The sequence below is a fragment of the Pavona decussata genome, unplaced genomic scaffold, assembly GCF_977016875.1.
Source record: "Pavona decussata unplaced genomic scaffold, jaPavDecu1.1 SCAFFOLD_2, whole genome shotgun sequence".
NCBI classification, from domain to species: Eukaryota; Metazoa; Cnidaria; class Anthozoa; order Scleractinia; family Agariciidae; genus Pavona; species Pavona decussata.
The window spans coordinates 1,295,712-1,320,000 of NW_028145426.1; the positions used below are offsets into that span (position 1 = coordinate 1,295,712).

At 38.3% G+C, this 24,289-nt stretch overlaps 2 protein-coding genes and 1 long non-coding RNA gene across 3 annotated transcripts in view; 2 read left to right on the forward strand and 1 right to left on the reverse strand.

Moving 5' to 3' along the window:
* Window positions 1-86: 86 nt before the first annotated feature.
* Window positions 87-6,137, forward strand: LOC146489910 (uncharacterized). The gene is made up of 6 exons (XM_085118467.1): window positions 87-198; window positions 1,407-1,789; window positions 2,316-2,453; window positions 3,326-3,424; window positions 3,936-4,003; window positions 4,628-6,137. Exons 1-6 carry the CDS (start codon window positions 145-147, stop codon window positions 4,657-4,659), a joined length of 774 nt encoding a protein of 257 aa, XP_084974593.1. The 5' UTR covers window positions 87-144; the 3' UTR covers window positions 4,660-6,137.
* Window positions 6,138-9,925: 3,788 nt separating this feature from the next.
* Window positions 9,926-24,289, forward strand: part of LOC146489911 (alpha-N-acetylgalactosaminidase-like) — an 18,100-nt gene continuing 3,736 nt past the window's right edge. The window contains exons 1-12 of the mRNA XM_085116667.1: window positions 9,926-10,053; window positions 10,993-11,032; window positions 12,451-12,532; window positions 13,327-13,419; window positions 13,847-13,883; window positions 14,810-14,874; window positions 15,776-15,943; window positions 16,914-16,973; window positions 21,189-21,290; window positions 22,764-22,838; window positions 23,357-23,421; window positions 23,710-23,767. Coding sequence (XP_084972793.1) covers window positions 9,948-10,053; window positions 10,993-11,032; window positions 12,451-12,532; window positions 13,327-13,419; window positions 13,847-13,883; window positions 14,810-14,874; window positions 15,776-15,943; window positions 16,914-16,973; window positions 21,189-21,290; window positions 22,764-22,838; window positions 23,357-23,421; window positions 23,710-23,767 — 951 coding nt within the window. The 5' untranslated portion in view covers window positions 9,926-9,947. The remainder of the gene's footprint in view (window positions 10,054-10,992; window positions 11,033-12,450; window positions 12,533-13,326; window positions 13,420-13,846; window positions 13,884-14,809; window positions 14,875-15,775; window positions 15,944-16,913; window positions 16,974-21,188; window positions 21,291-22,763; window positions 22,839-23,356; window positions 23,422-23,709; window positions 23,768-24,289) is intronic.
* LOC146489912 (uncharacterized) lies at window positions 17,414-21,221 on the reverse strand. The gene is made up of 2 exons (XR_014866812.1): window positions 20,966-21,221; window positions 17,414-20,287 (listed from the first exon to the last, which is right to left on the reverse strand). It is a non-coding gene; the product is annotated as an uncharacterized LOC146489912 (long non-coding RNA).

Genomic DNA, 24,289 nt, shown 5'->3' on the forward strand with positions numbered 1-24,289 from the left:
CAGAACGGACTCGCGCCATTAGTGACGTCATTCAAGAGTATATAAACACTCGCCACTCGCGAAATCGTCAGTTTTTCACTGACTTTCAGAGCGTGAACAACTTATGTCACTGCGTCTGACAAAATATTGAAAAGCTTACCTGAAATGGGTTGTTTTCAGTCAAAAATGCATATTCCACGAGTGTATAAGAGGGCAAGGGTAAGCACAACTCAGCGTTTGTTAAAATATATGTGAGTTTAGCCGTAAAAAACGTCTATTTGAAATGTTTTACTTGCGCGCTTTGAAGAAAAACCGTTAGAGGCGGATGGCGTCAGTATTGCCTTAAAAGGAAACAAATTTGAAATAATTCTGACCAATCAGAGTACGTGGTTTCTGGGTTTCTCGCGTCAGTAAATAGCTATGGAAACGAAATTTGAAATAAATCTGACGAATCAGTGAGCGTTGTTTCCGGGTTTCTTGCGTCAGTAACACTATGGAAACGAAATTTGAAATAAATCTGACGAATCAGTGAGCGTTATTTCCAGGTCTCTCGCCTCAGTAATATTTGAAGTGGATCTAACGAATGAGAGAGCGGTCTATTGCGCACCCTCGTTTTTCGCTGTTTGTCTGTCTCTTTCATGTTCAAAGGATAGCGCTTCATTCTCGAGCATATTCTACATGCCACTGATAGCAACAACTCGTCAAGCGGTAAAAAAACAAAAAACAAAAAACAAATTCAAATTATAACGAAGTTCCGGATTAAACGTGTAATCGGACGTGGCTACTTCGCGTGAATAGAAATACTTTGATTTCGTACGTTTGTCACCTTTGAGATATATCCTTGAAATTAAGTGTTCAATTATAAGCCATATAGTTTGGAAATTATACCTTAGTGCTAAGTCCAGCAACAAAAAAGATGTATTTAATGGAGTGACTGAGATAAAATAAACGGCAAACGCGCGGTTAAAGCAGCACGCGCAGGTTTATGCAACATTACTCAGAATCAAATTAAACCGTGTATCCAACCATATTCTTTTTTCTATCTCACCTCGGAAAGCGTCACACCGTGTTAGGCGTAGAAAATTTCATTGATCAAACAAGATACACTGCGGCTTATGCAGCACTGTTGTAGGAACATTTCCCTGTTTGCGCGCGATGACAGGACTAGTTGTTTTGGCATCAAAAGTTCTTTTATACAGTCGAAGGCGTAACAATACAAAAACTTTTGAATGATGAAATGAGCAATCAGCTTTTTTGTTCAAACTGTGAAAAGCTCAAGTTTTTCAGTCGTTGTGTACGGTCCTTATACTATTGTGGCGCGTACTGCATGTCTTGAGCCGAATGTTTGGTGGACCGTGCATAGTAAGAACCACTCGCTATCAAAATAATAACAAAAAATATTCACTTGACAATATTTTGTTTCTTAGGTTACCAAGGGAAAATCTTGGTATGAGGAGGAAGCTGTAACTAGATTCAGCCCTCCAAGTGAGCGCAAGTTGCCACAATCAGCCCTCCAAACCGCGTCAGTTTGCGGGCCCTCAAAAGCAGTCCAGCCCACAAGTTATTCTTATGAGGACTTTTCGTCATTAACATTCATGACAGAAAAAGTCTCCGAGTGGGTGGACCTGTGTGACAGACAAACTTTAAATGCATGTCTTGAATCATGCTTGAAATATGAAGGATTCCATGAAAATGGATTCCATCTGCTCACCCTGACTCCAAGGCCATTCTTAGAAATGAGAAACAAAGATGATGTTGCCAGTTATTCCCTTAAAGGGAAAAGTTGCACGGCCTTGGAACACTTTTTGAGGTACGTTTAAATCGCAAAAATATCTGTTCTGCATACTTAAAATCGATCCAAATGTTCAGAAAGAAAATGCGCACTGTCCCGACGTCTTCTACTTCCTTTACGTCCTAGCGCAAAGAGAAATAAAAACGTTTTTTTGCGCAGGTTATAAAGGATGATTCCACTTCGTCGGACGGTACCATGCATTCTTTTTGCTAACTGCATGAGGCCCGCGGATGGCCAACTACTTCAGTATTTTAATTCAGAAAAAACACGCAGCATATTCTTATGTCAATTTTTACAGGGTATTTTATACCTAATAAAATGCGTGTTTAGTTGTTCCAGGTATAGACATGATTCATAGCACCTCTTTTCCGCTCTGTTCCACACTCTGAGCACCTGCATAGTGCAGGCTAGATTGCAGCGAGATGTAATGCCCTTAGCTCAGACATAATAAGAGTAATCTCAAAGCTGTTGAGAAGTGATGCATCAAATCGACCCAATTTCTTAATTTGTTTTGTTTTGCTTCTTTCTTTCTTTTAATTCACAGTTATATCCCAAACGCAATTGAATCAAAAGTGAACAATGATTCCTTTGTTCTTGTAATCCGGGATGTATACTGTATGTCAGGGTGTAGCGAGGTGTGTGCTAAACTTGTCAAAAGGACTTGCCAAAGATTGAATAGCAGGTAAGCTGAGGAATATTACGATGTACAGTCATAGTTTATGCTTACGGCGCTGTTACACTAGGCAAGCTGTCTTGCAACATGTCGCGCAATTTCGTTGCGCCGTTGCAACACAAGTTTCACGAAATGTTGCGTGTTGTAACATGCCCTGAAATTAACTTGCCTTCAGTTTGTTCTTGTTGCAACCACCATTGCACGAAGTAGAACCGGCTTCCACTTTTCGCAACTGTGTCGGCAAGAAGAAACTGATTGCAAGACATGCTAATTTCAGGAAATGTTACACTCGTCGACGATTTGTGCAAGAGATCCGAGTACCAAATCGTACTTAATGGCCACAGGTGATCTAAATTTACTGAAAATCGGTCTAAACAAAACCGTTCAATTAATTAGTATGGGCTACTGGAATCCAGAAAGAAAATTGGGGGGAGCGGCATTTTTAGAGATAATTAAGCAACAATTATTCTAAAAAGCAGTGAAATACAAAGCAATGCAACAGTAAGGCGTTTTTTTTTTTTTCCAAATTGAAGCTTCATTATCTCTGAAAAATGCATAGTTGCCGCCAATATTCAGACTCAGTCACTATTTACGTGTTTTGTGCAGTGAGAACAATCGATACGAGGATGGATTGAGGCGCGCGGGGTGTGTTTTCCCTTCGCCTCTTCCCATGACACCCCGCGCGCCTCAATCCATCCTCGTGTCCAACCTTCTCACCCCACAAAACACTTAAATAGCGACTGGGTACGAGTCTGGCCAATATTCTTTTTGGACACTAAGAACACTTGCTAATTTCCGCTAGCATCAACATCTTGATAACGTTTAATTACTGAATGATAACAAATAAACGTAGTTTTAATTAAAATGCTATCTTTACACAGGTTTGGAGAGCAATTTAAAAGAATTGTCATTTACAGACCAGTAGGTCTGTTAGCAGTTGCTCTCTCGCACCCCCAATGCCGAAACCTGCCTTATTCCAGGTAAGAAGCGAAATTGCGAACCTTTTATTTACATTCGATTCTACGAATCAGGAAGTTAGGAACCCAGGAACTCACAACATAGGAAATCAGGAAGTCAGATGGCCCAGGACTCCGTATGATTCGTTTTTTTTTCTTAAATGAGATGAAGCATAGGCGTGCTAATTGCATAATGGTGATCCCAAAAATACATGCGCCCTTAACAGAGTGCTTGTTTGAACTGATTGATTGATTGAATGAATGAATGAACGAACGAACGAACGAACGAACGAACGAACGAACGAACGAACGAACGAACGAACGAATGAATGAATGAATGAATGAATGAATGAATGAATGAATGATTGAATGGAAAACTTATTTCCCATTGAATTCAAGATAACAAAGTATTAATAATATGTTATTATCTGCGAGGATAGATAAATAACAACAGAGTTTAATTTTATAAATGGATAAGTGCTACTTTCTTGCGTTTCCTCGTTGTAAACAAGAGATATATATCTTCTTTTTTCAGCTATGAAGTAAAATATGAATTAGTTGTGGCCGACCAAAACTCTCTGGGAAGGCTGGCCAAAGCTACAGGTATGGTATCCACTAACAATGTTCAGCTTACGTTGTACGCTTTGCATCCTCAGTTACGCCTGTATTGTCCGGCTACAGCTCTCCGCCCGAATAGTTTTATATCATAAATAAAAGCTTTTCAACTTGTGCTAATACAAGCGCTGGTAAAACACAAGTATCGTAAATCGGTGTTGGCTTTGATTTGATTCTGTCGACGATTGGCTTAAAATATAGGACGAGTCGATCCTGTACAAGGGATTGATTGGCGTATCTGTAACTGTTTTCTTAGAGCGGTTTTCAATTAAGTGTCGAAAGCAATTCGCGTTTGCTTTGGTTTTCAGCAATACTACTCTCCGTTGGTTAACAAAACTCGAGCCACTTTCTCAACCAATACGCAAAATGCAAACCAAAACCAATCGTGTTTCGGCCGCACGCAAATTCCCGCGCTTGGCGCCAATTACATGTATTTGCTTCGAGTTCTAAATGGCTGTTTACATCTGTTGCGATTGGCCAGAGTAATTACTTTGGTTTTAGTTTTTAGACATTCAATTGGAAATCGCTCTAAATGGGACGTCCTATTGCCTCTTGATTTATTCCTCCCATATTAATAAACGCGCTTACAATTTGATAATTTTTATGTTGCAGGTTTTCCAGGCAGAATTATTAGCAGAGATTGAAAAGTTCACTCGATTTTCTACATTAATTTAATTAACTTTAATTTCTGTCTTACTGAAAAGAAACTGCCCTAGATTCTCTGACTGTCAGTAAAAAGTTTAAAAAAAAACCTTGTATAATCTTTGACAAATTTTTCACATTGCAATAGAACAAAATTTTTTACTCTGTTCATGTCTCAGTACTGAAAGCATTGAACCTCACAATACTCCTTTTTTATTTTTTTGTTTGGTTTTCATCAACAAAACTAAAGCCAAACAAACAATTAAGTAATTAAATATCACTTCTGATCTATTTAATGTATTTATAAGTATATGTTAGTTTGAGGTAGAGAATAAGTGAAAATGCAGGTTTATTTAACAGTAACATTGATAAAAAATAAATAACCGAAAAGATGTTTATATTAATTAACTTTAGTGCAATAGCGCGTTCGTTGATTAGAAAAAGTCACTGAAAAAGATAACGTTGATGAGGAAAGGCAGGTTGAAAATAAAACGAAAAGAAACAAACAAACAAAATATGTTTTTTCATTCAATCAGAATTATGGTTATATTTGTTGTCCAGCTGTTATGAACGGCTAACTCGAATATAACCGATGTTATAATTTGGTGTTTATATTTTAACAAAACAAACAAAAACCGATGTTTGGAAAGTGATCTCAAACAGAATTGTGGTTATATTCGATGTTCAGTTGGTGTGAGCCACTAACCCGAATATAACTTATGTATTTATTTATCGTTTATATTTTAGATTAGTTTCAGTGCAATTCTAATCAACGAACGCGCTAGGAAACGTCATGTATCCAAAAGAAACAAATTAAAGGGAAAAAAAAACAAAAACAAAAACAAAAACAAACAAAACAAAAAGATATTTTTACGTAATTTCAATCAGAATTATTTTGGTTATATTCGATGTTCAGTTGGTGTGAGCCGCTAACCCGAATATAACCTATGTATATTTATTTATTGTTCATATTTTAGATTAATTTCAGTGCAACTCTAATCAACGAACGCGCTAGGAAACGTCATATATCCAAAAGAAAGAAAAAGAAAACAAACTTACAAATTAGCAAAAAAGATGTTTTTTATGTGATTTCAAGGAGAATTCTGGTTATATTCGATGTTCAGTTGGTGTAAGCTGCTAACTTGAATATAACCGATGTTTATATTTGGTATTTCATGATCAAAATTAATTTTTTAGTTTTTAACACCTTTAATTTATAATCGCTTTCTTTGAGAGAGATCAGGAGACATTATTCAAAATATAATGTCTTCTGTATTAAAAATAATCAGAATAATCATGATACGCATTGAACGATGGTATTTCATGCTTTGAAAACTGAGAATAAAAAACAGTTTATGTAATTTAGGTACTGATATTTTCTGAAAGTATTGGTTTCATGCGTACTGTCGTGCTAATTAGAGTTGCACCATAATTCTTTGTCCAATAACACTAGATCATGTTTTGTAATAAATAAAGTGAATATCTGTAGTAATTCAACTGTATCTTTCCTGTGTGGTTGTGTGGCGGAAGTCCCTTCCACCCAATTAGCCTGCCTTGCAATCGTTTCCTCAAATATAGCGCACTGAAGAAGCGAACGAAAGCTTCCAGCGAGAAGTAGCCAACGTAGGAAGCGTTTTCCGTTGGGTTTGTGTGTTTTTTTTTTTTGCTGTTTGAACGCGCGGGAATTGCCGTTTCTTTCGCTCTCGTCCCAATCTCCGCGCGATTAAATAGCGAAAAACGGATACTGAACCCCAACGGAAATGCTTTCTATGCAGGCCACGGAAGAAAGAGCTCCTTTCGTGTTCCAATCCTTCAGCTGTGTCATGCGTTCTCGAAATAAAAATGATTGCTTCGCAGGCTATTCCTTTTTTTCCTTGCGACTTTCCCGTCCCTTCCCGTCCCTTTCAATCTTATCCTGCGTTTTAATTCTAAAGCTAATAGCCCATTTTACAGTTACGTACTAAGTGACCTGGCCTTGGGTTGTAAGCGAGGCTGGGGTTGATCTTGTTTTGATACAAACCTCATTGCTTTTCACATGTAGATCACGCTGTTCTTATGCTAACTAGTTTTCATTTACATATGAAAAGTAGTGAAGTTTGTATCAAAACAAGGTCAACCCCAGCCTCGCTTCCAATCCAAGGCCAGGTCACTAAGCAAACAACTGGGGACTTAACGCAACCACGACGGCAACGCCAACGAAAACGTCACTTGAAAATACAAGTTCGTGTTACTCTTACTACTTTGCGCTTATTCCAATTCGTTCAACTTCTACAGTGTAGCCGAACTATCCAGTAACAGAACTGGTGGGAACGGTGTTCAAGTTAGCACAGAGAATGAAAATTTACTGTCATGTGCTCACGCTCTCCATAAAACCTTAAATTTGGGCATTTCACGTTGTTGTTTGGCCGAAGATGGCGACGAAACGTATCAAAATTTGTAATGCACGTGCGCAGCATTGTTTAGCTCATTAAGCCTTTTCTTTATTGACGTTTTCGTGGCTGACGGCGTTGTGTTTGCGTAAAGTCCCTAGTAAAGCGACCGACGCGTAACTTCTACAGAAAACCAGCCGGGGGAATCGAGACTGACCATCAGAAACGTGTGTTACGGTGCCTTTTAATACACAGGTACGGTATTTTGCGCAGTTCATTACTGTTCAGGAAAAGTGGATCGAATCTTAGCATGCAAGGGCTATTGGAATCCAAAAAGAAAATTGGGGGTGACCACGCATTTTTTAGAGATAATTAAGAAACAGTAATTCTAAAATGTGCTAAAATACAAAGCAATGTATAACATTATTTATCAAATTGAAGCTTACCCCCAATTTTTTTTTTAAATACCAAGAGCACTTGCTAAGTTTTGCTTTCTCTGCGTAGTTTAAAACCGCGCAAAAATATTCCTGTATTAGTAGGCACCACCCATAGCAAACCCGAGTATCTCGAGATGCGCAGAACGCATGCGCAGTAGCAAAGGTAGGCAAACTATAAGCAAGGAACCGCACAACGAAAGTGCTGTAGGTATACGCAGGATCTGTAAAAGATCTAATCAGCCAAAAATATAAATAAATCAAATTTATGCAAGGCTGGACTGCGTAGAAAACTTAACGCGACAGCGACATGATAGAGACCAAACCGAGAATGGACAAAATGCGGCAACCGTGGACAGCTGTTTCGAGCTGATTGGCTCTCGTCAGCACGGTGTAGCACAGCAAAAAGTAGAACACCAACGTGAGTCGAGTGTTCTACCAAATGCACGTGGTAGCCGATTTCGGATGGTCCCAAATTCAGACATCCGTCCACGTCATAGCGCGTGACTACGAACAATGAACAAAAGAACTGAAATATCATGTCGCTGTCGTCAAGTTAAATGAGAAAAGCAAAACTTTCCTTCACAGGTACATGGCCATGCACTTAAACCTAAGAGACACCTTTTGACATACAAGCTAAAAGTACCCCACCCCCTAATTTTCTTCGTCAAAATTTTTCCTGACCTTTTTGAGTTTTTACTCGTCCCCACTATCTGTCCATGGGTCTTCGAGGATGAGTTCAGTCTGCCTTAATATTATGATATAGGTTCAATGATGCCGAAGAATTAATCTCTCAATACACACACTACCTTGACGCATCCTATAGTTACCTACATTCCGTGTGCTGTATATTTAACAATTATTCCACGGGCGCGCGTTCGTTATGAGATGATTGATAGCAAGAGATAGCCAACGAGGCGCGTAGCGCCGATCTGGCTATAATCATCTCATATCCAACAAGCGCGAGTGGAATTATTGTTGTATTAAAAACAATCAAGAAATATTGCTAGATCTCGTTGATTTCGCTTTGCAAGAAGAAGCAGAAGACAATTTAATGATCGCTATTTCTCGGGCATGGTACAATAGCTCATATACCATGGTCGCGAAGCCAATCAAAACCCAAATCAAATAATAGCTTTCTGTATAACAAGGTACTTTTCATTAATCTCTTACGGACCATATGAGCTTTCCGCATATCTTTAAGCAACTGAAAATTACAAGGCTGATCTGACTGCGTTGAAAACTGAACACGACAGCGACATGATAGAGACCAAACGGAGAATCAAAATGCAATCGTCGACAGGTGCTTCGAGCTGGTTGGCTCTGGTCAGCACGGTGTAGCAGAGCAAAAAGTAGGACAACCAACGCGAAGTCGGTTGTCTACCAAATGCACGGGGTAATGACTCTGGATGGACCCAAATACAGATGTCTGCCCACGTCAAAGCGCGTGACTATGAACAAAGCATCTGAAATATCATGTCGCTGCACAGGTAGCCCAAGCTCGAAATATGAGCGCTAGTTACGCAACGGTTGAAAAATATAAGGATTTGTATGGGAGAAAAACGGTTTATTTTAGAGGCTAAAAATATGAACGAATTTTTAAATAAAAATCACCCACCTTACTTCTCTTGTGTATTTCTTGCCTCCTATGTGGTTTTTAGGGCGATTTAGCGCGATTCCAGTGAGTTTTAGTTCCATCGCTCTCTCTAAGGATATATATAGAGAGAGCGATGGAACTAAAACTCACTGGAATCGCGCTAAATCGCCCTAAAAACCACATAGGAGGCAAGGAATACACAAGAGAAGTGAGGTGGGTGATTTTTATTTAAAAATTCGTTCATATTTTTAGCCTCTAAAATAAACCGTTTTTCTCTCACTAAATCCTTATATTTTTTAACCGTTGCGTAACTAGCGCTCATATTTAGGAAACCTTCCTTCACCGAATACACGGCCAAACCACGTTAAAAAAGTGCAGCGTATGGGATCTGAAAAGATCTACGGTCCAAAATATAACAGTGGAAAATGCAAAAGGACCGCAAACGAAAATGCTGTAAGTATCTTTGGCCCGTAAATTCACCGTACAAAAGTACGGCAGTTCAATGCTCTCAACGAAGATATCTCCTAGTTTATGACTTTTTTTTACGAATAAGCGCTCGTCGTGAGATGAAGATGTGCTCTTCTGTCAGGTGGTTGCTTATGGGAGCTTAAAAAACAATAGAAAGTTAAATGTCAGCCCAGATAGTGCTCGCGGTCGCTTACAAGGGGTGCGCACTTACAAGAGGTTCCAACTGTAGTGATTTGACTGGGAAAAGTGTGTGTGTCTTTACTGATCGTTTGCGGGAGGTACTCGCCCGGGCGGGAGAAATTTAGCACTTCACCAAGGAGCCCATTCCTGGTACACGTGAATGAACCTCATTCCCAGGGTCTTTCTCCTCTCTCGGTCGCGTTCCCAGCGTCCTCTTGCTAAATCATGTGACAAGTCGAGGTATGGCGGAAGGCGTAAAATCAAAACAGAATTTCTGCTTACTTTTCGCCGCTGCTTTGTTCTTGTGCGCAAAGTCGCTCAACAATGGCTTGGCAAGGACTCCACCGAGTAAGCTCCTGGGAATACGTAGTGTATTTGTATTTTTAATTTTGCTGCCATGTTTCTTTGCGTTCGAAGAAGCCGAAGGATAAGGCAAATAATTGATCTGCGAGACACTGACAAATTACGATATTTTGCGACAGCCGAGTTCAATAATTGTTTTATCATTCGACCATCGAGTTTTTTTTTCGTGATTATGTTGGGGAAATCACTCTCTGACAGCTCAGGGTTTTCATGCAAGAGCGTGGTTTCAATTACGCACGAGCAGAATATTATTTGCAGCAAAACAAAGTTGGACAGTATCGGCATGAACAGACCATTATATGTAGGCAGTTATTTGCAGGTCACGTGGTTTGCTCTCGGTCAATGAAAAGGAGGGGAAAAAATACGTCAAATGATAATTTGTATTCTATAGCTGTCCCACCCCCTTCCCCTCCCACCCCCACTTGGGTTTTTGGGCATTTGTTGAGAAAGGCATTCTAGTGGATGGGGAATTTTGAACTTTACCTGGGTGGTGTGGGGAATTTGAACCAACAGTGTCAAGTTTACACCTTTCTCTTTTTGTCTGGTTGAAGACGTGTGGTTTACTGATCCATGGTCGAATTCAATGGGAAAAATTTTGCTTTTGTGAGTGATTGGTTCACCAAAAAAGGGTCACCACAAACTTTCCACTGCAGTTTTTTACAGAATGTATTAAATTTTGATCAAAATGTCAATGAATCAGTTTCCATGCAGTCTACATATATACAAAAACTTGCAACACCCTTTTGGAGAGGAGCAGCTCTAGGGTAAGGTATTTGAATGGTTTTTTGGCCCTGTGGGGCGAGAATTTGAACAAGCTAATTTGGGTTTGGAGAGGGAGGGGGGATGTTGAAGGTTTGAATTGAATGGTGTTTTACCTTTCTTTTTTTAAATGTAATAACACAGTGCAATAATGTTCTTTTTTAGTGGGGTGGATGGCCTGGGTGAAGTTTCGTTGTTTTATCAGGTACTGTATTTTAAATTAATTTTAATATCTGCATACTCAACTGTAAGGGAAGTGATCAAAGCTACTATACTCAAACAGGACCCACCAAACCTCAAAATAGATGGTGGTTTCTGTCTGCACCCTCTCCCCCCCATCCCCCTTCCCCAACCTCAAAAGATGGTGTCTTTATTGCATAGCTACCCCACTATCCAGCAGTAACAAATGATAATAAGATTCAAACCTCACATTTCTTGTTTATGTAGCCATGTTGTGTTATTCAGACAACACTGCAGTATCACCTTGGTTTAACTCAATGTTAGATCCATGGTACCAAGTCTCCTGTGTATCACATTGGATCATTGGATGGATTTGCAGAAAGAGTCTGCCATCTTTGACCTTCTCAGAGCATGCAATAGAAAACAAGACCACAAATTTTAATGTACTGCCGTCTGTTTTCCCTTCATTTAAGACAAGTACTACAATATGGTTTCTTTGTTTTGGAAAACCCCTTATTTTCACAGCGGGGTAAGACATGAGAAAATATTTACAATGTAGGTCCCTCATTTCGCCCTGCTTGGTAGGAAAACTATCATTAAAATCTCCTGGTAAGTCCTGATAAAAGGTGAGTACTTTCTCAGAGTCCCCCACTCCCCCCTCCCCCCCCCCCTCCCCACTTCCAAAGAGCTGATGGTAAGTGCATAACCAGTTGTCATGTACTAAACACTATTGACTAATACCCTTAGAGGTTATACAAATAGCTACAAATTGAGTGGTGTACTCTCTTTTTGAGGAATGAGGCTTTGTTTTTCAACTATTCACACTACATGCATAGAAATATGTTTAAGTTGAGGAAAAGGTTGTCATTTTGATAAATGCTGGTTCCTTAGGGGCTTCAGCCTTATATATTAAAAGGACTACCAAAATTAGTCAAGAGTACATTCGGTGAGCATCAATTACTTCATGTACAGGGTGTTCATTAGGCATCAGAGATCGAATAATTCTCCTGTTCTTCTCGCCTGTTTCCTTAATTTAGAGCTTTGCCCTTTCATAATAATTCTCCTGTTACATGTACTTAAATACAAAATACAGTATTCTCCTGCTACTCCAATTCTTAATGAAAACCCTACATGTAACATGATTGTCAGATAATTCTAAAGCTGGTAAAAGAACAAAGTGCTTAGACTATGCAAATAAATGCCAAGCAGAGCAGCTGGACTGAAATAGTGAAGTACACTGTAGGAGGTGATATTGCTGGGAATAGGGCTAATTTGAAGACCCTGTAACATTATTGCCAACAAAGTTACAATGCCCCAGACAAATTGTTTGTGCCGATAAAAGTAAAAGCTGAATGAACATCCAAATTATTGTCACCATCATGATGAAAGTTGCAGCAGCCAGTTGCACCACCTTTGTTTCTCTCTTTGTATTTTAATTATTAGTGAAGATCTTGTGAAGCAGATGGTAGATCACATGGTGTCTGCAGGTTATAAGGATGCTGGGTATGAGTATGTTTCCATTGATGTAAGTAAATTTTATTGTTGGACCAAATGAGCATAGACAAATAGAGTAGTTATGGTTGTTGCAAAACCGAGAAGCCCTGAAAAACCACATGTGAGACCTGAGAACAATATCCTTAAAGACCCTCTTACTTCATCTTTTTTAACCAGGATCATAGTTTCTGGGGGTCTTGGGTTTTGCAGCAATCAATAGAATGATGCTATTTAATTATTGGATTCAATAATAATTTGTTTGGACCAATTGATAACAGTCAATTTCCTCCCACATGCCTAAACATTAGCATCAAATCTGATGCACGTTGTAAATGCAAATAATCAGGGTAATACGTTTTACATTTCCTAGTCTTGTTTCGCATGTATACACACATTGATTAACACGGTCTTTATTCATGCGATCAGGTTTGTGGTTGATAGTACTTCGTATGGAATTTTAGGCCAATTTTTCATTTTGTTTCAACTTAGTGCTGGAGTTTGGATGAGGTCTTAGTCAAAGAACATTGTTCTGTGTTTTATGCTGTATTAGAAAAGCCAGGGCAAAATATTGAGGTGGCAAAAAAAGCAGAACAACAGACACTAAATGGATTGAAAAACAAACAAGAAAAACACAGCTTACAAACTTACAATGTTTTTAGATTAAATTGAAGGATTTTGGCAAAAGTTCAGGCACCTTTGAACAAACAGTCAGCCTGAAATTTGACATGTTAAGACAGTTAATATGCTCTCGGCCCTTCAGTTACTTTTTAAACATACATTCCTCTGAAATGTCTTAGCTAATATCTGTCATTTAACATTAATTAGGATTGCTGGATGGCACATAATCGCACAGCACATGGGGAACTTCAACCTAATCCAGTAAGGTTTCCAAATGGAATGAAAGCTCTTGCTGATTATGTGAGTAATGTTCTCCACTGGAACAAATTTACTAGTTTTTTAAGTAACATCTCACAATTGGTTAGTATTTAAATAATTTATCATGGCCCTGATCACTGATATTATATTTTTATTTATTAGCCTTTTTTTATTCAATTACTTTTGCTTGAGAACAGACATTTGGCAGTAATTATGGGTAATTTAAGACATTCCATTTAAATTAACTAACGATGTCTAAAAGTGGAGAACTCAGATTGTTTTGAAGTTGCGGCAAAAATGGCTTGTAGACTGAACCACTGACCCAAAAGGAATGGTGACTGATACATTTGTTTTTGGTTTTCCTTAAATTTAAAGTATGCATTTAGCTATATGGTCAGTGATATCCTTCAAAACTTGTTTCTAATTAAATCAACACTTTAAATTTTCATGATTTTGTTGGTTTTTAAAGGTGCATTCTAAAGGCCTCAAATTAGGTATTTATGCAGGTATGTAATTATAAGGAGGTAAATAACATAAAAATGAATCACGTATACTAAATTATGCTGTAGTCTCATAAATCTATCAGAAAGCGTTGTGTACATGACTGTATAGCTTCTTGGCCTGAAGTAACTCGGAGAAATTAATAATAATTATTGAACAGATGATGGATGGATGGTCATTTTCCCCACAAATTGACATCTGAGCAACAACTGCATACATACTGTACTGATAATCTAAAGCCGCCGGTACATGTTGAAACTTTTAGCTGAAACTTGTTTGCAACGGAGAATGAGACCAGTTTCACGAAGTGGTGTTACACGGTGAAACTCTTGTTTTTTGACCACTGAGACCGATGCAAGCTGTTGCAGAAGTAGAAAGCAGCTCTACTTTTTGTGAAACTTGTCTCGCAATGGAAGTTCGAAAAAGTTTCACGAAACCGACCATGTTACATGGCGCAACGGCTGCTGAAACTTGTTTTGCAGCACCGTTACACACCAGTTAAGCTAAAAGTTTCAACCTGTAATGGCGGCTTAATTGCTAACCAGATCTGGATAAAAATGTGATTGCCTGAATCAAACTTGCCTTTTGCTATGCATGGATCTTGAGGGTACATCAGCATGTTGTAAATTCAATTTAGCAGGGAGACAGTGTGACCAAGAATAATGAGGCCAAGAATAATTATTCTTGTCAAACCTGAGTATTGGATGTTCAGTTTTAAACATTAAAGAATTATTTTCACAGGAAAGTGTCAATTTGTGGCTCCAAGTTGTTCAATTTCATGTAGTTAGAACACAAACTTTGTCATCAGGAAGAAAAATTGCACATAGCTGCTTTCAACACTTTTTACCCACATGTAAAGACTTTGAATACTTCTTATAATATTGATACCATTGTCCATTATATTAATTTACTGGTTGGATTATGTGTTCAGATATTGGGACTCAAACATGTTCAGGCTTTCCAGGAACAGCTGGACACTTTCAGCAGGACATGGATGTGAGTAACATTCTTGCAATTGTTTAAACTGATTCAAGTCATTGTCAGTACTGTTTTAAGAATGGATACACAGACAATAATATTATATTAAGTATTTTTTCATCTTAACTATTTCTCAGTGTAGTGTTTAATAACAAAGTGGCTGTATGTAACTTGTCCCAGGTTTGATCTAAAGGGAAAATCATCTTCCACATCGATTTTTTTCTCCCCAATCCATTAGACTGACATCTGATGTGTAAGAATTATAAAATATTTATTAAACCTCTCCCCTAATGTTTAAGTGCATGGGCTGTTGTGATAGGGTTTGCTGTTTAAAGCTGTAAGCTTGCTGTTTCAAGCTGTTTATATTCCTAAAGCCAACCAAGTTTGAAATGTGCAGTTCCAGAAAAAATCCATACCCACCCCAAGGAAGGTCATTGGAATTTCCTAGGGGGAGGGAGGTCTTAAAAGTCAAAATTTTAGAAGCAACATATGAAGCTAAACTGGAATTTCCAGGGGGGAGGGAGGGTGTCAAACAAAAAACCTTCCGTGGGGGGAGTATGGATATTTTCTGGATCTGCACAATGCACAATAGCATCCAGTGCAATAAGAAAGTATAATAATTACCATTCCCTGAAAATAAGCAACTAGAAATCTTTTCAGCAAATATAAATTCAGGGCAAAATTATTTTTGGAATTATTTGATTGAATGGAATCAGTTTAAATGTTCATAAAAGACTTGATGTCCTCAAGCTGATTTGATTCATGCTAAACGTTTTACCTAACACTCTTCTCTAGTTAATATATCTTTTATTTAGTTCATTTCATCTTTGGGAATCCTACCCATAGGGGCTTGAAAAAAAATATTATGTTGACATTTTCTTCTTTTCTCACTTTCTTTTTTTGCTTGTGTTTCAACCAGACATTTGCCAGCTGGGGAGTGGATTACCTGAAGTTGGATGGATGTCATTCTAATGAGTCACAATTTGACATGCTCTATCCTCAAGTGACTGTTGCATTAAACAAAACTGGTCGCCCCATTGTTTTTTCTTGTTCATGGCCAGCAGACCAGACATTTGTGGGTATAAAGGTATGGCTCTTGAATTCAGAACCTTGCTACGTACCTATGTTTCTTAATTACTTCACAGAAGAACCATGATTATTCAGAATTTTGATTTTCCAGATTTTTCTCAGTGGCCCAGTATGTATGTTTCTTTTTATCTTTGTTTTATTTTATTTCTCCACTTATAAATTGCATTGAAACAAAAGAAAACAAATACACATCAAATTAAAAAATTATATACTTAAAGTAGTTAGATGTTAACAAATTTACAACATGATAAATATTACAATTATAACTTTATTTTATTAAGACTATATTAAAGTATATTAAAAAACAGGATATGAACGAAATTACAAATATAACATAATTTTATGGATTTAAAAAGCAAAACACACCAATGAAGTATTTGTGGCGTATATATACAAGTCATGCTTGCTGAATCTTTCAAATGGAAATTTGTAAATTTTAAAATTATTGCTAAAACTGCAAGCTCCAGCCTTATGGTATTTAGTTTTAGAACAACATAGTTTTATATTGTACTGTTGTAAAGAACCGCCTAGGTAGTTGCTTTCTATTTAAGGTCAATTTTAAGCCATGCTATAATTTGAAGAACACTATGGTCGTGGAGACTGTCATTGTCAGTTACATGTACAAAATAAGTTACGGTGTACAGATTGAATTACACTTGCAATAAATAACAGAAATGCAAATGGTAGAGTTTTAAATTAATGTATTTGAGCAGTTGATTTAAGGAGGGCTTCTCCTAGTAGATAAACAAAGATTACTTTATACTAAACAGGAAGCTGGTAGTGGCATAATCTAAAGTGATAATAAAAGTAATTGGAGGAAGATAAATTGCGGCAATTTTCAAATTGTTGTAATGAAGTGTTTGAATACATGTACTTGAGGAGCCCTATCTGTGGCTAAATGTTCACGTACATTAAATCGTTATAAACTAAATATTACATCCTAAATGCTATTATGGTTTCCTTTGCAGCCAAATTACACTAGGGTTGCTGAGAACTGTAACTTGTGGCGTTCATGGTGGGATATGGATGTAAGTACAGAACTATTGAAAGAAATTTAGATCTGAGTAACGTTTACTAGGATATTTTAACTATGTGCTCTCAATGCTTAGAAGTGGCATTCTTGGTAGTAGTGTAGTGGAAGCAGTGGCATGACAAATAGCTATTTCTACTAGAAAACATGTACACAATTTATTGTGGACATGTTTCTCAGTACACTAGCTGTCTGTTTCTTCACGGCTGTCTGTCATAGTTAAATTCCTCTAATTTTCTTTCGTCAAGTGCACAGTGTGTAAATATACTTATTCATATAAAAAATTATAGCGGTGTATATGATTATAGTATTATTATAGTAGTATCAATTTTTGAAGCTTGTATTTTATCCCTGTAATTCGGTTTTTAACTGCAGTGGTAATTATTAACGATCATTAATGGTCATTAATAATCCGAAAAGGATGAATAAAGTTTAGAGACAGCCTGAGGTGAAACTGTTGAATGTTGGATACGATTATTTTCTGATGGGTCCTTATTGTCAGGATAAATGACATTCAAATAAATGTTGTGATGCTAGGTCTAAGGAATAAATGATAGATCAGAGAATTAACTCTGTAGTTTACACCTGGGCCCGGTTGGTCGAAAGCCGATTAATGCTAATCCACGATTAAAAGTTAATTGAGGCTTTCATCCCGCTCGTTTAAAATGGTTTAAAAGGCTAATTTCAAGCTAACGGTTAAGAAAAGTCCAAGGCAAAACTGAGGGACAAAAATCTTTTTTTTGGGAGAATTTTTATTGATTTTAATTAAACTCGCGTCAAAGTTCACGTTAATCCAGGATTAGCGTAATCGGGATTTGAACAGCTGGGCCCTGTATGTTAAAGTGCTAAGTAAATTGAACGTTAGCCCTAGTAAGGAAATGGGAGACTGCATGATGGGAGCAATTCGTGGGTGGTAATAGTCTGTGGTAAGTACGACAATGTAAGTGTGAAGGGAAGGAAAAGAAGGTCGCCTCCCATTTCCTTACTAGGGCTAACACTCAGTAGGAATTTTATTGTCTTCACCTAGCACCTTGACATACATGTACACTACAGAGGTAAGTCTCTGATGAGGCATTTAAATAACATCCAAGTTCCTTATCTCGATTGGCTGTTCAAGGTACATTTCAAGACATCTAAAAATATGTGCATTGAACATTTTCCCAGGTATTAGTTGCGAACAGGTAGGTCTAAACGTGGAGCGGCTCGAAGTAGGTGCTCCCTTTCAACACCTTCCCATTTGCATTGCACTTGTCGTACCAGATCTGTGACTTGATTCCTGTGACATGGAGTGTGCGTGTGGGATCCCCCACCACGGTTCGAAGGGCATTGTTCAAGTTGACGAAATGCCAGTTGCAGCTCATGCTCAACATGAAATAGTCGTATTTCAGATTCCAAAACACACCATTGCCTTCATTGTCCACGATATCAACCCATGGATTCCCCTTCATTAAATGTTAGAACACCTCGTCATTTAGACATTCTTGTCGTATATTGGGTCCCCCCCCAAAAAACTCACTTCGTGAATGAAGACTTCGGGATCTTACAGACTCCTCCATAAGAAGTGTTGCTGTAATCAGTCAAAATTTCATCCTCCTTTCCTCCCGTCTCTTCCCCACACAACTTTATGTACGTGTGTTTTCCATCGTTGATAAATTTACCTGCCTTGCACGAAATCCCCCGCGACCTCCAGTCGTTTTTCCAACGAATACACCACTGCTTTAATGAAATGTACACCATCCACGTTGTGGTCGAGATCTTTAAGATCGTTCACCAAACACAATCAACTACCTTGTTTTTCTATCATCCCTCCCTCTCCTTGTTGGCGGAAATACTTGTACCAGCGCGCGGCAATGATGTTTTCATCTTGTTCTACCATGAGAAATATTCACTTTGGAATCGGACAGGGAAATCCAACTTGCCATCCACTCCCACGCAGATGCAAGGAATGGGGGAGTCTAATCTTCAAGGCATTGCCTCGATTGTTAGGAAACTTACTCTTGTTGGTAAATTAGCTTGGTGACGTCACGTAGAATCTCATAGCTTTTTCAGGTCACTACTGGGAAATCAAACTGTTGTAATTTTCCGACCACCATTTCAACGTGTTCAACACTTGACTTTTCTTCCACTTAATCAAATTTGCATAATTTGTAAACAGGCATGTGCCCTTGTATGACCCAGTGCACAACAAATACTGCCTCTCTTTATCCTGACAAATAACTTTTTTTTGATCGTACGGTGTTTCTTGTTCAAACGCACACGAACTTCTGGCTTTGAATTTAGGCTTCTCTTTTTTTTTTTCAACTTAAGACGCTTTCGATAAATTCAATCGATACCATATCTTCCTTCTCCTACGTGACATCTTTTGCGGGGCATGTCAATACTTGAATGACGACTAGCATTATACTTACGCACCAATGATTGTAACACATTCTCGTAACGCAACGTGTTGGCTGAGGTAAAATAAAGGTGCATGCGTTCCTTCAGTGTACGATGAAAGCGCTCCACGATAGAGGCTATAGCATCCCTTCGGTAGAATAATGATAAATTCCTTCCTTTTCCAAAAACCCTTGAAAACCTTAAAACTCTTTGCCTTGATCCGTTTGCAACTGAATGTTACGATGTCCTTGGCGGAGTATCTTTTCAAAAGCCGTCACCAACTTCATCCCTGCCTTGGCTTTCTGGGCGTGAACCCAGGTAAATTTCAACAACATGGCCATGGCGGCTAGCAGATAACTGTAACCACGATTGCATTTGGCTAAGGGCTGTACTTCGACCAAATCGCCAACCCATTGACGGTCCATTCCTGCAACTACCACAGGTATGGTGGGAAAGTGTTTCCGCCGAGGGCTGTACAATGTGTGAGCTAAATTTCGTTCCAAATAACTCTTTGGCTTAACTTAAACGTGGAACCACGTTAATTTTAAATCATTACGTCCCAATAAGGTTTTACTTTTAACACACTCGATTGAAGAGTGCAAAATACTTTCCCTTTCAAACCATCTTAGTCTTTTTAGGGGGCAAAAGTTCATTTAGATTTGGAAAGAAGTAAATCGATTCAACTCAGAATATCTCGGATGCAATTCATTCACGAAAAAATTTCAAATGGCAAGTTTATATTAATATATGTCTTTGAGAACGCGGTAAGTACGTAAGAACGAAAATAAAGTTTGCCGTTTTGGTACACCATATTAGTAACTTGAAGGAACTTAACATAGTAAAGTCTTTCTGTCAGTAATCGTTCTATCTCCTTAGTTTACAGAGTTTTTTCCTGGGTTTGCTCCAATATTATATGGCCGTGTAAACCAGGATTAGCTTAAGGTTACCCTATACCTTCAGCGGTGTCTTCAGAGGTGTCTCGCTTCCAAGCGATGCAGCGCGTCCGGTTTAAACTGTAGCTACCTGAACCCTTATATCAAATTAAAGCTTATAGAGCTGGCTATCAAACTAAACCAAGAATTTTGAATTAAAATGTATTGCCGAATTTTTAGCGCTGTTTTCTCAAATAAATTTTTTCACTGGGAGGAGCCACTTCAAAGAGCTAAAACTCAATACTCAAAAACATGTAAACAACAAAAACGCACGTCTGCGAATTGTTTCTTTCAAAATATTTTTTCTCCGAGAGCGATTTTTGTACGATCACTCCACATTTTTTTCATCCTATTTCGAAAATGCTCCATAACTTTTCATTGCGATTGGATATGGCAAAACGCAGACATGTTTTTTTAGCGCTTTGGGTCCGGAAACAGAGGAGCAAATAAAATTAGCGAAAAACAAAATTCGCTTTGACTTGTAGCTTTAAAAAGGTAATTCGGATGCTCGCATTTAGAGGTCATGAAAAATTCGACAATTCATTTTATTTCAAAATTCTTGGTATAGTTTGATAGCCAGCTCTATAAGCTTTAATTTGATATAGGGGTTTAGGTATCTACAGTTTAAACTGGACGCGCTACATCGCTTAAACGCGAGACACCTCTGAAGGTATAGGGTAACCTTAATCGGGCTTTGCACAACTGGGTCCAGATGATATGGTTTTGCAAATTACGATGGACTAATTTGGCGCCTTGTAAAGTATGCAGGGGTCCTTAACATGTCACCGTCTGTTGTTTAAAAAAAGCAGAACCCTGCAGGATTCAGGTATAAGCTTTTAGTTTTGCAGTACCAGTGTAAGATTCAATTCACTAGACTTATTAACTCCTTGTTGTATCTGGTACAGACTAACTGGGGAAGAGTTAAATACATCATTGACTGGTTTGGTGAGAACCAAGATGACATCATCCCAGCTGTGGGGGCTGGGCACTGGAATGACCCTGATCAGGTACGCCCTTCCGTCGTTCACCAGTTTTGTAACAAAAATTCAGTTTGAAAGGAAAAAAAGAGAATACATCTACTTCTCGGGATAAAACACGGGACATCTGCAACCTCATTACCGTACATGAAGCTTCAGTACGTGAGCTGAGATCATACTCGTTTTGCAGTTTAATCGGAAGTGTATTTAGCTTTGCAAAAGTTTCCCTGGCATTCACGTGAATAATACAGTCATACCTCTTGTAAGTGGACACCCTCTAGATCGTTTTCAAGTATTCGCGTAAGACCTAAGGGACCTGTCAAATATACACTTATTATACAATTATTCTGCTGAATTTCGGGGGATATTCCGCTAGATGGAGCAGGGTAGGTGTTTTGTTATATTATTGAACACATTGATAACAAAGCGCAGTTTTGTTTCATGAAAGCTGGAGACGATCTTCCGAGGTTGTTACTTGTCGTTACTCCCCGACACACGAAAATTACACATATATCCCAGGATATCTGTTGTGTACTTGCAATGAATATTGAGTGCACCATGACCATATTTGCAGAGTGTTACAATGTGTTGAATAATAAACTAGGTTAATAGTGAGATGTTTCTACTGGCCAGAAACTACAAGCGAGGTAACTGTTTATCCTGGTTATTTATGGGGGGATTACACCTAAACGCCATTTTTCCGCCACTTGACATGGCTTTAATGGAAATATCTCGTTCACGTTTCAAGCAATCCAAAAACCCTATCATCATCCCGTGAATCTGTGTTGTGGGGTATTTTGTGAATTTTTGGGTGATTTTGGGGAAAATTGTGAGGAGTAGTTTTTCTAGAAGGATTGGTAAAATTAAGAGAAATAAGAAATATTGAAGATTTAGTGAAGTTTTAAAATTAGAATTTGTAGTTAATAATTAATAGACGGACACCAAGTTAGTCCACTAGCAACCTGGGGTGCTCTTGCGTGGGTATCAACTGTCTGTTGGTGTTCCAAAAATCATTCTTTCTTCTATCTCTTCTTAAAACCTCTTCAAATTTCATTCAAATTTAGGTGTAATGCCCCCTTAATCAGGAACACAGTCACCAGCTTACATGAAAGCCGAGCATGTAATACATTAACTAAAAACAAGAAGTAACACTAGGGCCTAGCAAATGAAAGCTCTTGTTTAAATGTTGCCAGGCTTTTGCTTTTCTTTACCTCGTTGCAAAGATTGTTCCAGGGTTTGCACCACGATGTACAAACGATCTTTTAGACATTTGGTTCGTTGTTTACCAAGATCCAGGTAAGCCGCGAACCAGCTGATCATTGCTACGAAGATCGTAGACTTTGTTGAAGACTGGCAGGCGCTTTGTTGTCGTTAATATTGTACCTTGTTATGGTTTGATCTTCCTGCGGGAAGTATAGCTATGTCTGAATGCCTATTAAGACATGAGCATTTTGTCGTAAGGTACTTTAATACTGTACTAAGGTACTGTCTGTTTAAACACAGCTTGTTGTTGGTGATCTTGGACTGACGATTGATGAATCCAGAGCTCAGTTTGCTATCTGGGCCATAATGGCAGCGGTATGTGCAGCACAAAGTGAAGTTTGAAAAGCCTTTAAGGAACTATTACTCTTCTAACTTGTTAATTGTTAATGATTTTTCGAATTCTCAGGGGTTTTCATTAAGGACCGTGCAGTGCGGGCACCAGAGAAATTGACCGTTTGTGATCACCCATGACTTTCCTTGACGGCGTGAACATCTCAGCCAACGTTTTCCGTAAAGAAAAAGAACATATCCAAGTTAACTATCCTGCTAAGCAGCTCAAGCCTCTTGCCTATCCAATTTAAATTTTTGATTAAACGTCTGAATTCCTATACATTCTTAAATCGTTCACTTTGCCAGCATCTTTGTTGCCCTGATTAGACGACTTTGCAATAAACTTGAAATATAAGCATTGCCATGTAATTTGCATGTAACACTATCAATATTAGAGTTAAGACGCATTTTTTCGGTTTGGTTGTCAATCTTAATTTTCTGAAGCTTCGGGTCGGAAAAGGTTTTTAGCTTTTTTGTTCTTCTCTCTTTCTTCCTTCTTCTAGCCTCTACAAATGTCCAATGATCTTCGTAGTTTCCCTGAGTGGGCCAAAGAAATCCTACAAAATCGGTAAGAAGGCATGCAGGATGAGGGGAAGGAGGGGGGAGAGCTACTCCTCGAATTTTCGGTAGGTTGTGCGGCTTGTTTATCCAAACCCTGACCGTATTTCAAATCACAATATGCAATATTCCAGTATCGTTTTTTAGACCTCAGGCTTTAAGTAGCTTGTATGATTGTTAAGATGCTTCATTCTGTTGCATGAGAGTCCTTTACTCTTAATCGCTTCACTCCACCACACCTCAACGTGTATTTAGTACATTGCAAACGAAACAAACAAAAAACAATTATTCATTGCAGAGAGGTGATAGCCGTGAACCAGGACAAACTCTGTAAAATGGGCAGACGAGTGTTCAAGGTGAGATAAATTTTTGCCTTTACTAGTAAAGTTGTGATTTAAAGTGGAACTAGGTTTTAGTCCAGAATTAAGATGATATGACTCGAGGTATTGTAGATATTTCTGACTCGGTAACTTCAACCAAAGTCAGTTATGTCAGACTAATCAATCAATCAATCAATCAATCAATCAATCAATCAATCAATCAATCAATCAATCAATCAATCAATCAATCAATCAATCAATCAATTAGACACGATGAAGATTAAAGCTAGGTAGCTTGTGGGGTCTTGTATAAACAAAACTAGCTGATTAAAAAAGAGATATGTACTAAAAGTCAGAAACATTTCCTCCAAGGGCAGCTGACATGTATTTACATGCCGGGGATGTGTTAATTTGGACATTATATTGGGTGCTGTTCATGTAAACTGCTGATTTGATCACCTTGTGAATTACTAGAAATTTGCTGTACATATAACAAATACTTGCTCTTTAACCATCAATGACTCGACTCTTTGGTTGGAATCTTTGAGTGCAAAGGAA